General features: G+C 35.7%; 1 protein-coding gene across 1 annotated transcript; it reads left to right on the forward strand.

Annotated features, from left to right (window-relative positions):
* The first annotated feature begins 260 nt into the window (after nucleotides 1–260).
* On the forward strand, nucleotides 261–11,331 carry LOC128227280 (gamma-aminobutyric acid type B receptor subunit 2-like). Its single transcript, XM_052937665.1, has 9 exons — nucleotides 261–357; nucleotides 991–1,077; nucleotides 2,270–2,420; nucleotides 3,067–3,181; nucleotides 4,241–4,348; nucleotides 4,656–4,778; nucleotides 5,013–5,159; nucleotides 10,296–10,484; nucleotides 11,206–11,331. Exons 1-9 carry the CDS (start codon nucleotides 261–263, stop codon nucleotides 11,329–11,331), a joined length of 1,143 nt encoding a protein of 380 aa, XP_052793625.1.
* Nucleotides 11,332–15,583: the final 4,252 nt, after the last annotated feature.

The raw sequence follows: 15,583 nt of genomic DNA on the forward strand, positions 1-15,583 counted from the left end.
TATAAACTTTTTTGTTTGGCTAATGTTTTAGTTAAAGGTTTCTGTTTGCCATAAATTCGCAGTGTGAGCTTGTACTTGACTAATCCATGCATTTGACTATAATTACATTGCACAATTGAAACAATACATTGTGCTCAAATAAGTCTCTGTGAATAATCATTGTCATGGTGTATCATTCATATTTTTCAACAGGTTACGAGAAAACGCTCGACGAGTTTACATACGCCGACGGCGACATTAACGAAATCATATTCAACTGTATGGCCGACTCGTCACTCGTCGGAATATCTGGCCGCCTCTCATTTGCAGAAGGAGGCGCTGATCCTGACAAGAGTATGGTGGTACAACACATACAAGGTACTTAGTAATTATGTTGATTTTCGCTTCAACGTGTACCGTATTAAATATAAGTATTATCCTTGTCCTAAGACATGCCTCAGTGATTCCATTAAATCAAATGACAAACTTATTTTACAGTCCATTCAAAACACTCGTATACTCATCAAAAGTTTTTAGCTAAAATTACCAAATGCCCTTTCCAAAGGAGTTTGTATCACACCTCGGGGAAAACATTTCACATTTTGGCCGATAGACCAGTGAAAGCATCTATATTACCCATAATGCAAGGGCCCAAACGACAATGAACTAGGGACACAAAACATATAAACACCACATACACAAATACAAACACCACTAACACCCCAGACATTCATGAAAATAACTTCTTCTTTGTATATCTTGCTGTTTGAGTTTTAGGTCATCCGATTCAATTTTAAAAAAAAACAACGTCTGGATTCAAAATAAAAACAAATGTTTGCAGTATGCTTAATTTACGAAAATTTAATATTTTGAATAGTCACTGCAAAGAGTAAAACGCTTTATATTTACAACTATACTTGAATAACTGTTCCTACTTATAATACAATTCATCGTCGTTTGATCAATTACCTTTGTCTTAATGAAAAAAAATCCTTCGACCATCTATTTCAGGAGGCCAAAGAGTGACAGTCGGTTATGTGACACGGAATACCAATGACAAGCAAAGTAACTGGTTTGACGGAGTGCTGAAATGGAAAGGCATGTCATTGTTGAACCTATCCACCACATTATTACCAGTACAATAGTCAACAAATACTAACATTTCTTTCACCAGTACAAGCAGTTTGAAATACTGACAGAACATAACATAAGCTTCAAAGATTCTTTTTCAAGTCTGTTTTGATTGTTATGCTTTGAACATACATCAATTGACTCTCTACGTTTCACGTATTATTGCCAGAGGCATCCTTCTGTTATGCGCTCAGTCTTTGCATATCTGGAAAGTGAAAATGTTTTTATTTTAAATAATTATTGTTAAACCTAGGTATGAAAATATAATTAATGTGAAATAAAAAGATTTGTTGAAAAAGTGCGTGTCCTACTAACACTTTTAAAACTTAGTTATAGCATTTCTACTCACCGTATACCATTTCTGTTGGAATAATGAGCATAAAATGGATGTAGTTCATTCATTAAACAATAAACGAATTCATTCCAAGGGAATGATAGCGACCGCGGTAATAAATTCATTTAACTTCTTATAGTTACATGAGCTATAACCGACCCATATATTATCGTTGAAATTAACGTAAGGTTTTCTATTTACAAGTATGTTGATTTTGAATGCCTATTAACCCCAGATTATTTTGTGTCATTTTAAATTGTTAATGCTTTGAAAAGGTTTATGTAAATGTAATACTAAAACGTTACAAATAATTGTTATTATTAGAACGGTCAATTTACATAGAAGTACTAAGCGAGAAATTCCTGTTAAAATAATATCAATTGACTAAGGGGCATCCAAATGTAACATTATTGCTAATCGCTTGATGAGATGGCAAGTTGATTTGTACACTGAATATCTTAAAGAGAGCATTAGGTTTGACGTCATTACCAAATTACATTTTAAATATATTTTGCCACGTAGGCCAAAAATACTTCGTTTTGATTGGCTTGTTTGATGTCATTTACTACATGTTAAACAATTATATCGCCCACATGCGGATGCCTGTAACTTTTTCAGTTTAAAATCATTCTTACGTCAGGGCTGTAGATAACTGTCCTTGTAATTACTCATTTGGTTTAAACAGCGCAATATTTATTTTGTAATATATATATAACAGTACATATAAAAGTATAGGAATGAGGAGAAAAGCTTATAACGAACCCCTTTACTCATTTGTATTAACAAGACGGCCCTTTAAAAATAGTGTACACTTGTTCCTTTCAGACAACAAAATACCACGTGACTCGACATACGTGACCTACCGAGAGATCACCATCCCTCCAGTAATGTACATAACCATGTGCACCTTGGCAGCCTGTGGGATCATCCTGGCTCTCTCCTTGTTTGGGTTCAACATTGTGTTCAGGAACAACAAGTATTTTAAAACAATATACTATGTCTTGAAAATACGCAAGGATACAAATGTGTTAATTGAAACCTCAGTGGTAGGCACAATAGTCCAAAATTAAACAAAGATCCTGTTTAGATAAACACCGATAAATGCCAAACAGTCACTTCACGAGAGACCCACAGTGTAAAACACGTATTCATAAAAAACAGGTGTAACACTATTTCCTTTGCTCTAGAATGGACAATGAACAAGAGTTGAAGTCATAGAATTCCATGATGTCTAGTGTCAAGTACATACACACGCCAGCTAGTTTATTTCTTTACATTATGATCAACGTCAGTATGTAATTTTATAAACATATGTGGGCATTTTGGGTGTATTTAAAAATATGTATTTTTATGTATGGGAAAAAATCATGATATCGTTCTTTGAGATGTGTAAGTTTATAAGTACATAACCATTTTAAAGAGCAATTCCAAAAAGTTTTGTAGTATGTGAATTGTACATTGAAAAAGTGTAATATTTATTTGTATCTTCTGACGATCATGCGTGTTAAAACATGTAAAAGACCGTATATTCATAATTGTTTTAGTATCATTTTATATGATTAATTCAAGTAAATCTTACCTGTCAACCAGTAGTCGACATTTTGTTCACTCTTTTTTTCTAGAATAGTGAAGATGTCCTCCCCGAACATGAACAACGTGTTACTATTGGGATGTATGATGTGCTACTCAACTGTGTTTCTGAAACCGACAGAAACGACGCATGGATCTGTTTGCAAGGTGATGTTGTGGTCCGTTTTAGTTTGTCTGTGTGTCGGAGAAAAACAATGCAAACACATTATTTTTCCACATTACTTAAAACCAATTCAATATTTTCATTCAAACCTTGGTACATGCGATGCATGTGACCATTTTATATTTCTAGGGAGGACCATATTTCTGGAGATAATAATTTAAGCATTCGGCTTTGCCTCACGTTCAACTAAGAAACACAACGTACAAGTATTTGCGCTCTCTATGCGGCGCACTTGTATTACTTTTTAAAAATTCTGCTGGTTCTTATTATTATTGTAAATGTAAAATATGAATAGATCGTTTACATCGTTACACATATTATTTAATAATGAACAGTCCCAATCAAACCGATACCGTTCACATCGAATCTACAGAAAATACGGTTTAGCTATGTGTAGGCAATGTGGCTTTATGCAGAGTTACGGTACTTTTATGTTTATTTTTTAATGTACTTCTTGTCCATTTAGGGTAGTGTGAAGGGTGATTGATTCTGTTCCACTTAAAGCATTGTCAATGAAATGTCACATACCGCCTCTGAAAATATGTGATTCCAAAATGTTATTCGTATGGAATTGTTGCAATTTCTATTTAAGCTTTGTTTGCCATTTTATTTATAAACTCGCATTGCTCCGTGGGTATTTAATTCTTGTCTAAAGCAGCACTGTAGTTCTTTTTAAAGCATCCATGGATAAGTGTTATTTTAATTTTCAAATATCATTTTGATTTAACCACATGTAAAATGAAATTTTAATATATAATATTGAAATTTACTGTGTATATTTGTAAAACAATTCAAACAACTAAGTCACAATTATGCACTAATAACTATAGGGATAAACCAATTAGTAAAACAAAAAAGGTAAATGCGGTTAAAATGTACAAGGTAAAGTCATAACGACTCATAATGAGAGACACAAACGTAGAAACTACTACATATCCACGAATAAGTTGATGTTGGAATGGACGGGACTTTATTATAGTGTTTAATTTCTTTAACTTTGTTAATGTTTGGTACTGTAAGTTTATCCTTTTCTACTTGTTTAGGCTCGCGTCTGCCTCTTCTGTATCGGGTTTACAGTGACATTTGGTGCGTTATTCTCTAAAACATGGCGAGTCTACAGAATCTTCACCAACAAGAAACTTCTTAGAATGGTAAGAGTTTTAATCATCATCTAAATGGTATTGTATTGCAACTACTCAAAAAGCATGGACAGCTTCTTATTTTTAAAGACTCGTTATACCTTCCTTTCAATTGTTAAGAATTTGACAAAATCTACTTTTAACAAGAAACACTCTGACCACTTTCGTTTCCAGCTGACTCAGGTGTCAACATTATTAAACCACATTTGTATCCGCATCTATTATTCAGTTTCGACTAAGTTCACTCTTACTTGCTAAATTACCACTAAACCATGCTTATAAAACACATTTACTCAACACTTGTTCAAAACATTTCCAGACAATTAAAGACTACCAACTTCTTGCAATAATCGGTGTCCTAGTTGCTGTGATGACCGGCGTCCTTATTGCATGGGAGGCAGTTGAGCCTCATTCAGTAGTTGTGCAGTACCTGGAAAAAGAGGTGACCGTCGTGTAATACTTTGCAATCTCTAATATTGTAATTATTATGACATATATTGAAATTCAAACAACAGGGACATGCACATTATAATATTTAGTTAGCACAACATATAAAAAACTAACTAACAACATAAACAGCAAAGACATTTTCAGCATAAGCGAAATACTGATTAATTAGCTTCATATACCCAGCGTCAAGATGCAGACATGAGAACTGATTTTATTTTTGTTTCAGGTACATATGGATGAAAACGACGCCGAAATTCGACCGTTTGTGCGCATGTGCAGGTCTGATTATTCGGCGTACTTCGGCTGGTCCGTCTACATTATAGAGGGCGCACTTCTGTCGTTTGGAGCATTCCTTGCCTGGGAAACACGACACGTAATGTCTTCTTTTACAATGCCTTCTCATGTTTAAAGCATGACCCAAACACTTTCTGAGAGTTGATAGGTAGGGCCGATTCTTAAAACAAAGAAAAAATCATGTGAGGTGGGCGCTAAACCATAAATGTGCATTTCATAATTTCTGACCCATTTCTGACCCCATTTGTAATGTAACACTAGTACCTTTAATACAGCCAAACACAGTACAAATCAGTTTTCTTACCCTTATATCAGAAATAAACCAGTTTTGTGTTATGTATAATACATATAATTTACCATTACAACAACCGTTACATTATTATTTGTTAATAAGTCAGTTTACTAGATATGCTATACATGACGTCCATATTCTGCAATTACGATGGCAAGTATTCATTGCAACTTGCTTATGTCACCAGTGCTACAAATTTAATTGCTTTTAGTTTATATTTGGATCATATCGGGAAAGTGGGATCGCCATTCACAATATGTCTGCAATTAAATGATGTCAGTAAATTAGTTTAGATTGCCTTCGCAATGCTCCTTTGCAATATTGGCAAAAAATATCCTTCAAATCACTCATGTAACGACATTTGTAAATGGTGTCTGCATTGTCATCATCAGTCTCAAATAGAAAGACCCTGTTATACCCGGCTACCCAGACTGCAACTATTTCAGCGTGCAAGGATTTCTCAATGTAATAGTTTGAGATTTTAGTTTTACAATATCATCTTGTTTTCCTGGGCATTAAAATGGGCTTCCTCTAAAAGCCATACATTTTCAACAATGTGGCTTTTTGCAATCATCCATTTTGCAAATGACTGTCTGCTTGTAATGCCCTTACGTTTCAAATGATGAATGTCATGGAAACAGTGTATGGTGTGTGCTTTAAAGCATTCTTACAATTTATAAACATTATAAAACACTGCCAGAACTTTTAGAGATGCTTATGTCAATTACCACCCGAATAACCGACCTTTCAGGTTTAACATTGCATAGTCTTCATCTGTTCCATGCACTCCTTATTTTAACACGGATCGTAGACGTCAAAGGTTGTTAGGCAGCCGGTCTGTCGTCTTCCGACCCTGTATCTTCAAACCTTCAATGTTTTGAACTATTTGTTTCTTGTTCAATTTCACTAAATATGAACACTTATTTTCGAGGTTTTGATAACTGTTATTGGTGATTTGCTTTTATTAAATATATTTACAATTTTTTTAACTGTTCTCTGGATGATGCCATTTCGAAACCATACGTCATAAACGTAGTTTCTATAGGGGGCAGCTATAATGAAACACCCTGTTTATATGAGTCGGGTATCATTAAGGCGCATTTTCCGTCCATAAACTTGAGCTGGATGTTAAGGAGACACAATGTTATTCCTCACTTATGAGTCGGGGTTAAATCAGGCGCCATTTAAGACCATACGCATGTGTCCGGTGTCAAGGAGACGCCAATTAAGACCAGACGTATGTGCCCGGTGTCAATGGGACGCCAACTAAGACCATACGTATGTATTCGGTGTCAAGGAGACGCCAACTAAGAACATACGTATGTGTTCGGTGTCAAGGAGACGCCAACTAAGACCATACGTATAAGTTCGATGTCAAGGAGACGCCAATTAAGACCATACGTATAAGTTTGGTGTCAAGGAGGTGCCATCTTAGACCATATATAATAGTCAGGTGTCAAGAAGGTGCCATCTTTGACCATACGTATGTGTTCGGTGTCAAGGAGACGCCAATTAAGACCATACGTATAAGTCCGGTGTTAAGGAGGTGCCATCTTAGTCCATATGTATTAGTCCGGTGTCAAGAAGGTGCCATCTTAGTCCATATGTATTAGTCGGGTGTCAAGGAGGTGCCATCTTAGTCCATATGTATTAGTCGGGTGTCAAGGAGGTGCCATCTTAGACCATATGTATTAGTCGGGTGTCAAGAAGGTGCCATCTTAACCCTTATGTATTAGGCGGGTGTCAAGGAGGTGCCATCTTAGACCATATGTATTAGTCCGGTGTCAAGAAGGTGCCATCTTAGACCATATGTATGAGTCGGGTGTCAAGGAGGTGCCATCTTAGACCATATGTATTAGTCGGGTGTCAAGGAGGTGCCATCTTAGACCATATGTATTAGTCGGGTGTCAAGGAGGTGCCATCTTAGACCATATGTATTAGTCGGGTGTCAAGGAGGTGCCATCTTAGTCCATATGTATAAGTCCGGTGTCAAGAAGGTGCCATCTTAGACCATATGTATTAGTCGGGTGTCAAGGAGGTGCCATCTTAGACCATATGTATTAGTAGGGTGTCAAGGAGGTGCCATCTTAGACCATACGTATTAGTCGGGCGTCAAGAAGGTGCCATCTTAGACCTGGTGCCATCTTAGACCATATGTATTAGTCGGGTGTTAAGGAGGTGCCATCTTAGTCCATATGCATTAGTCGGGTGTCAAGGAGGTGCCATCTTAGTCCATACGTATTAGTCGGGTGTCAAGGAGGTGCCATCTTCGTCCATATGTACTAGTCGGGTGTCAAGGAGGTGCCATCTTAGACCATACATATAAGTCCGGTGTCAAGGAGGTGCCATTTAAGACCATGTATACAAGTCGGGTATCCGGGAAGCATTTTTATAGAACGTATAAATAGGTTACGAGTAAATGAAATGCCATTTAAGAAAATATGTATGAGTCGGGTGTCGAGGATGCAACATCTTAGAACATAACAGCAAAAAAGACCATGCTCTGCGCCAATGAGTATCTGTATTATATGTGTCATGAACTATAATTAATAAATCCAGGTCTGAAACAGTTATTTTGATATAACTGAGTTATATCAATTACTTAAAAAAAGGTATTAGAAAAGGGAATGTAGGCTTTGCCAATATGGGGCATTCATTGATTTATTAGTATTTGTGTTCAATGGGAGAAATTATTGTATCTTTAAAGCTTTGCACGAGTTGTACGTTAAAGGGATTAGCTTTTTGAAAAGAAAAGCTATTAGGATAATTAAAAGTGATTTAAAATTGGTTCGTATAGGTCACACAGTTTGTAGCTACATAGGATAAAATAAGTTCCCCGGTTGCTCAACTGGTACAAGACAGTTTAAAGACGGAGTATAATTACTCGGGGTTGACAGCGGTATTTTCTTAAAGGAGCCCGGCCGGCCGGAACTTAGACCACGTTCCAAGGCCGGGCTCCCCGGGTTGGACACGCAAACGTGACGGCTATTTCAAACGGTACCTCGTTTGGCCCGATCGGACTGCCGGCGGCGGAGATATGAGCAGGCAAAGTTTCGACCGGGCTAGCATATCAGCTTTGTATTGCAGAGATGGTTTGGCACGCAAACAATTTCTTATGATAGTCATTTTTTATAAACCAGCTCGGTGTATGTTAATGGAAAGGTTATAATTGTTTAAATTAATTGTTAAAATAATATTTTACATATAACTGACATCGAATAGAAATACTTTTAAAAACAAACTACAAATGATGGTGTTTTTAATTGAAATACTTTCAATAACAAACCCACCTCTTGCAAGTTAACCGGATCATGGTAATACATATATATTTGTTTCAGGTGTATACCGCAGCGAGAGTTCTTTTTTTACACCTAATGCCCCCCACCCACCCCCCCCCCCCCCCCAAAAAAAAAGAAGAAAAAAAAGCGGGGAGACATATTGTTTTTGTTCTAATTATCTGGGGGGGGGGCGTCTGTCCTTCCGTCTTTCCACCACCAATTGTGTCCGCTCTAGATCTCTTGAACCGCTTGAAATTTTTCCCCATATTTCGACTACGTGAAGAGCGCATGTTACAACCAGCATTTGACTATATTGTGTGTTCGCTCTATATCTCTTGAACCGCTTTAAGGATTTTACAACTTGCAACAAATAATCACCATATTGAGATGATGTGCCGAGGGCACATTATTACACGACATTATTTCTTTGGTCTAGTCCAGTTCAGTATATGTTTTATTTCGAAATGTGTCTTCTTTCTGGTGTATTACATCTATTACGTATTTTGAAAATGACGTGATTTTGCCCTAACAATTTAGCGTCATATACATATACATCAAACCTTTATTCTAAATGTAAGTAAGAATTTCTTTTTTTGGCAAAAAAGTGTCATGAGATATAAATTTCATACTTAGAAAATATAACATGAGTCGTCATTCAAGGCGATATTTATTAATTAAACGAGTATTTAAGGGTCGGCCACAATGCAAACGTCGATCGAAGGACCAAAATTTAAAATGTTTAAAAACATCTACTATTTTCCATTATGTTTTTGAATAACTTTTTTATTTGAAACGATATCATCAAGAACTCTCAAGACAGCTTTGATTAGATAGTCTGTGGCATTTTGACACAAAAATAAAGTAATAATGTCGACAGACTTTTCCGAAAGAATGTGAATGCTTTTTGATCCCAAATCTGTTAAAATCTTCTTTTGTAAATTTGTTCAACTCCTTGCTACCCCAAAACAGGTCACCAAGAATGTATGTTTTACTCCTTAAAAAGATCGTTCCTCAAAACTAAATAAAACATGAACATTTAAAACGTTTTATTTTTTACCTTCCATACCCACTTTTGCACTGTGGAAGGTCCTTGAATTATAGAAACGAGCCATGTCTTATTTATACCAATTGCTGTATACAAGTTAAATAAATTTCGTATTAAACAACAATGGATGAGAAAAACTATATCTATTATATGCTTTCAGATGGTTTAAAGGGGTAAACAGAGAATCACAAAATTGATATTTCAGTGTTCTAAACAGTTTTAACGTCTAAATCAAACGTCAGCACGCACAAGGTTGGGATAAAATTTCAACGACGTCATTTCTTAAATGATGTTACTATCGCATACAATTTGGCGCGATTTCTTTTACAACCTGCAATTAAATGCCATTTAATATCCCTTAGGCTTATTATAAAAAAAATATTTTAGTTTCAGTGTTCGATCGCACATATTTCACCTCGTGATCACGAAAAGTAAATACTTTACTCATGGCTCCACCACTTGTGAAATATGGCGTTGGTGCTCACTCAGTGAAAAACATAAGCTCAGCAATTTGTGGTGTGTATATTAATTCGTTAGCAGTTTGGCATTCCAAACATGGGACCTTTGTTATTCGGGTTCTTACATTTTGTAAAATTTCAGGTAAAGATCGAGGCCCTGAACGACTCTCACCAGATTGGCCTCTGTCTGTACAACGTGGTCGTCCTGAGCGCGGTTGGCCTCACCTTGTCTCTTCTCCTGGAGAATGAGGTTGTCATGCTTTATGGGATCACGTCCGGATGTCTCATCATTGGAACTACAGTCACACAGCTCGTGGTGTTTCTACCAAAGGTGAGCGATATCATTGGAACTACAGTCACACAGCTCGTGGTGTTTTTACCAAAGGTGAGCGATATCATTGGAACTACAGTCGCACAGCTCGTGGTGTTTCTACTAAAGGTGAGCGATATCATTGGAACTACAGTCACACAGCTCGTGGTGTTTCTACCAAAGGTAAGCGATATCATTGGATAACGGCTGACATTAGCATAGCCATTGAATTATATTTTTTCAGAATTCGATCATTCTTTGTTTTCTTGTTAGGAAGATTACTGATTATTCATTCGATTATTAATTCGTTAAAATTGGTATCTGATGTTCCACGTTGTATTCTTAATGGAATTGTTTTTGTGAAGTTGTATTATTGTCTGTAAATAAGCGAAAGCTATTTGTCAGGCACTTGAGATGACCATAAATATCCCATCCCATTCACTTCACAAACGTTTGACAAGTGGAGTTGAATTTGTATAGAGTTAACTTTTATAATCGAATGTCAGTACCTTATTAAGATGGGCATAAGAATAATGAAGTTTTTAGTAAATTATTCCCCGTAATTGTATAACCAATTCCATAAATTTATGAAGTATATGGGCTAGGCAATCACATATACTTCACAAATGTATAGTAATAACACCTGGCTGTCGACTATGTCACATGTTTCGTTTAAGTATGTTGATTGTTTCAAAATAGCCTGCTATCAAACTGAAAATTAAAACATTTATAATTGTTTCAGATACATGCCGTTCACTCAAAGGTGGAAATCGAAGTACAAAATACCGGCATGTCCGCATCGAATACCAGATCAAGGTCGGCAACTAACACTAAGAGTGGGGATGACCATGCCTCGGATAACAAGTAGAAGTAACACACAATGACTTGTTTAGAAACAAAAGTTGGACGGGCATTTCAATTAATCATTAAGGAACAGGATACCAGGACTAGCCGGGCGGTTAATGACCATAACGAGTAAAAGAAACACAAATGGACTATTTAAGAAACGAATGTTCGTCGAGCATTTTATTTAATAATTTTGGGAGAGGATAACACGATTAGCATGTCGGATAATGGCCTTACCTCGGATAACCAGTTGAAGAAAAAGCATGGACAACTTTAAAAACAAACATTTAGGGCATTTCATTTAAACATGAAGGCAACGAATTTCACGACTAGCAGGGCGGATAATGGTCTAACGTCTGATAATCTGTAGAATTTACAAACATTAACTTCGTTTAATACTTATGTGAAAACATACAGAAACAAGCTCGGTAGTAAAATGTTTAAACATAAACCCGGTTTAATGGCACTGGGTTAAACGTCAAAGACATAGAACACAAAATCAAAAAATCACAAACAAGAAACATGAAAGAACAGCACAAACTCTACAAACAGCACAGTGCATACATACTATATATAAAAAACTAAGCATGTTTATCAAGGATTGTTAGGTAAAACAAAAGTTTGTCTGGCATTTCATTTAATTATTATTTGATTGGGATATCAAAACTAGCATAATTGTTGAATATTACCAAACCTTGGATAATCAGGAAAACAAACACACACCGTTCTAAAACTGATAGTACGACTAGCATGGCGGACAATGGCCATACTTCGGATTATCAGTAGAGGGAACAAATATGGACTACTTTAAAAAAGTTCTACTCGGATATTTGATTCAATCATTCTGTAACCGATTAACACGACTAGTATGGCAGATAATGATCGTACCTCGGATAATAACGAAATCAAACACACATTATTATAGATCCGATAGTACGACTAGCGAAACGGATAATGACCATACCTCCAAAAACCAAGAAAACAAACGCACATTATCTAAGATCAGAATGAACGACTAGCAAAGAGAATAACTAATAGTTACCTCGGCTAACCAGGAAAACAAGCATATTATTTTAGATTCGATAGTACGACTAGTTGAGTGGATACATTCGGAGCTCATCGGCCATTTTTATCGAAAACAACGGTACATCAGTTAAAGTAGTTCATTTTTTTTTAATTATATCATTAATTAAATGTAGTGTTTTAGAGTTGTATTTATTGATCTAAGTTTAAATTGATTGCCAGTGAAGTGTATAATTGCAAACAAAATTAAGATTCCCAAGAGTTAAGTCATACATTTAGCTGCTAAATAAAATTACTACGCGATCTACTTGCAGTTGACTGAAACATACCACTTTTTGTGTATGTAAACCGTCGAAATACACCCGAGGTTGTTTTCGATAAAAATGGCCGAGGAGTTCCGAATGGAGCGGATAATGACCATACCTTGGATAACCAGGCGAAATAACAAAAATAGACTGCTTTAAAACTCAGACTCTATTCAGTACGTCTTTAGTATAACCTGTTACCCATGCAGACCTTTGCAATATGCCTGATTCATACTGCGAGTATGTACAATAGCCAAAACAGTGTCGACAACACTATAGATCACAAGCTCTGAGATATTCAGATCAAGCGGAAAGAATAAACTTCTATTTTTCAAGAATCAAAACATATCTTGATAGCTGAAAACGAGTTAGACATGGAACACAACATGCTTTAAGTACAACGTTAATGAATTTGTTTGTGCTATATCTCTAAAGTGAGATTAGTGTCAACGACATTCAACTATTTCACACATTTCCATATCACTCGTGTGCTTGCTTATCGTGATAGGAACTTTCTTTGTACGAGTATTGTATTTAGAATTGCTGTGTGTGTGTGTCTTTCTGTAGTGACAGTATGTGTTGTCTGTTGGTTAAGTTTGTACCTTTGACTATATGTGACAAAAACTCCAAAACATCTAGCATCAAGAATGTGGCGTCAAAGCACTTTCTATGTATTCAAAAAAATAACACTACGTCCACGTAGCATACGTTAACCGACAAAGGACTCAGCCATTAAAACTCAGGGCCCGCATTCTCAAAGCATCATGATATTGATTTTGATTTTTTGAAAAAAAGTGAAGATTTAGTTAGACAAATCTAATATAACTATTATAATGTAAACTACAGGGAAAATCTCAGTAGTCAAGTATTATTGAATATCCTTAAAACAAATCATATCTCCTTCTAAATTATCAGCTATAAATTTCTATCACTATGAGTTCTTACCAGTTGATGTTTTCATGATGCAAACCCTTACTCAAAGTAGGGTTTGAGCAAAAAGAGATCAGCATCGAAACAATTCGTCAAAATTCACACAGAAACTTGTGTCTTGTAGTTGTTGAACTGCATGCCCTAAATACATGGTGCCGGTTATTTGCTTTTCTAATGGTGTGTATTTGTTGTATTGAAACTATTACGACACTCATTGCATAAAAGAAATAGTTTTACTTTAACAACATATATAAATTAACTTGTTTTGTAAAAGTTACGTTATAATCTAGCATGTAAATTACGCTTATCTTATTCTGCGATTATCCATTATCAACATCCACTGAAAGAACCTAAATTCTCCAGCAAATTATTTGGTGATAACGTTAGTTTGCAAAACAAATGCATTCGTTACAATAGTTTCCCTTCAGATTGAATTGATCAAAAAGGCAAATTAACAAACGGTTAAAATATACTAAAGATAAAATAAATTAAGCGAAATATTAAGGAGCCCCTATTGCTTCCTGAACTCTCTCAATATTTTTTTTTCCTCTAGTGATCTGATCTTGATCAACACATTTACTCTCCTAAAAGGTGTTCGGAAAAAAAACGTCAAACGGTGCTTGGGTTGTGCGCCAAGTGTTGGATGCGTCACCTCATAACCTATTGTGGCTAATGTGTGTCCATCCCTGCCCTTGTTGTTATTTGTGTAGTGTATTTATATTAAATATATTGCTGCATTGTTTAATTGACTAGTTGTATTGTTAGTTGACCTAGATTCATATAAATAGACTGTTGTTCCCTTTTTGGTGATTTTAATGCATTAATCAGGATTTGCTTAGAGTGTTATAGAATTTTCTATTCATTGAATGCATAGAAGTTTTAGAATCAACAAGATTCGAGAAGATTTGAGAGAACTTTCTTAAGGATGTTTTGTGCTTGGGTAAACTTAAAGATTCTAAATATATCTGAAATATTGGATTTAGTTTAGTTATTCTATGAGCATAACGTTTCAACCTTTTGAGGGAATTATTTTGAAAATACTGTTGGATTTATAGTGTGTTCAATATTCAATGTGGATTTCATCATGGGGACATTCAAAATACCAGGATCAGTGAAGATGTTTTATGAATGTTTTCACATTATTTATTCTAGGTATCTAAATTTAAGCATTACTTCTTTGAAATTCTTTTGTAAAACTGTTCGTAAATAAATGCTGTTGTTATTTAAAGTTTGTTGCTGGTTTGTTTTAAAGGTCGTTACATGGTAAACATTGTATTATGATATCCTCTAGGCATATTTCTGTATCCAGAAGGCGTCTCTCTCTCTAAACAAAAACACTTTTTATCACAGTTATGCATATAAAACATAAATCGTATAAAATTATGTCAACTTTGATAAATATCTTTTGATATCGCTTCTATTAAAGGGAGGTAGAAGAAATACACAGTCGAATCTCGTTGGCTCGAATTCGAAGGACCGGCGAATTATTTTCGAGCCTCGGAAAATTCGAGTCAAGCGGGAAGGCTTACCTTCAGTATGAATAAATCGGTCCTTCAATGCAGTTCGAGCCAACGAGGAATTCGAGTCAAGCGGAAAGGCTTACCATCAGTATGAATAAATCGATCCTTTTCATTCAGTTCGAGCCAACGATAAATTCGAGCCAAGCAAGCCAACGGGTAGTCTTGAGCTCCTTCCCCTAACACTATCGTTATCGGTACTGTATAGAATATCAGTAAGCAGGGAACCAGTCTAGCCAATGTGGATCTACTGTAGTAAAATATTATTATTTCATCAGCAAAATAAAGTTATAATTGCCTCTGTCATTACTTGTGGACTTGAACAGAAATGTCTCCGAGTCAGGCTACTGCATCATTACGAGACAACAGTAATATATATTTATATATAGGACATGGCGAGTTTAATCATATTGTAGATGACATGTTGAAGATTTCTTTTTCTCATACATGTATATTTTCTTTCGGTTAGAAATAACGAATACACTAACCTGTCTACACC

Source organism: Mya arenaria, chromosome 1 (assembly GCF_026914265.1).
Source record: "Mya arenaria isolate MELC-2E11 chromosome 1, ASM2691426v1".
NCBI classification, from domain to species: Eukaryota; Metazoa; Mollusca; class Bivalvia; order Myida; family Myidae; genus Mya; species Mya arenaria.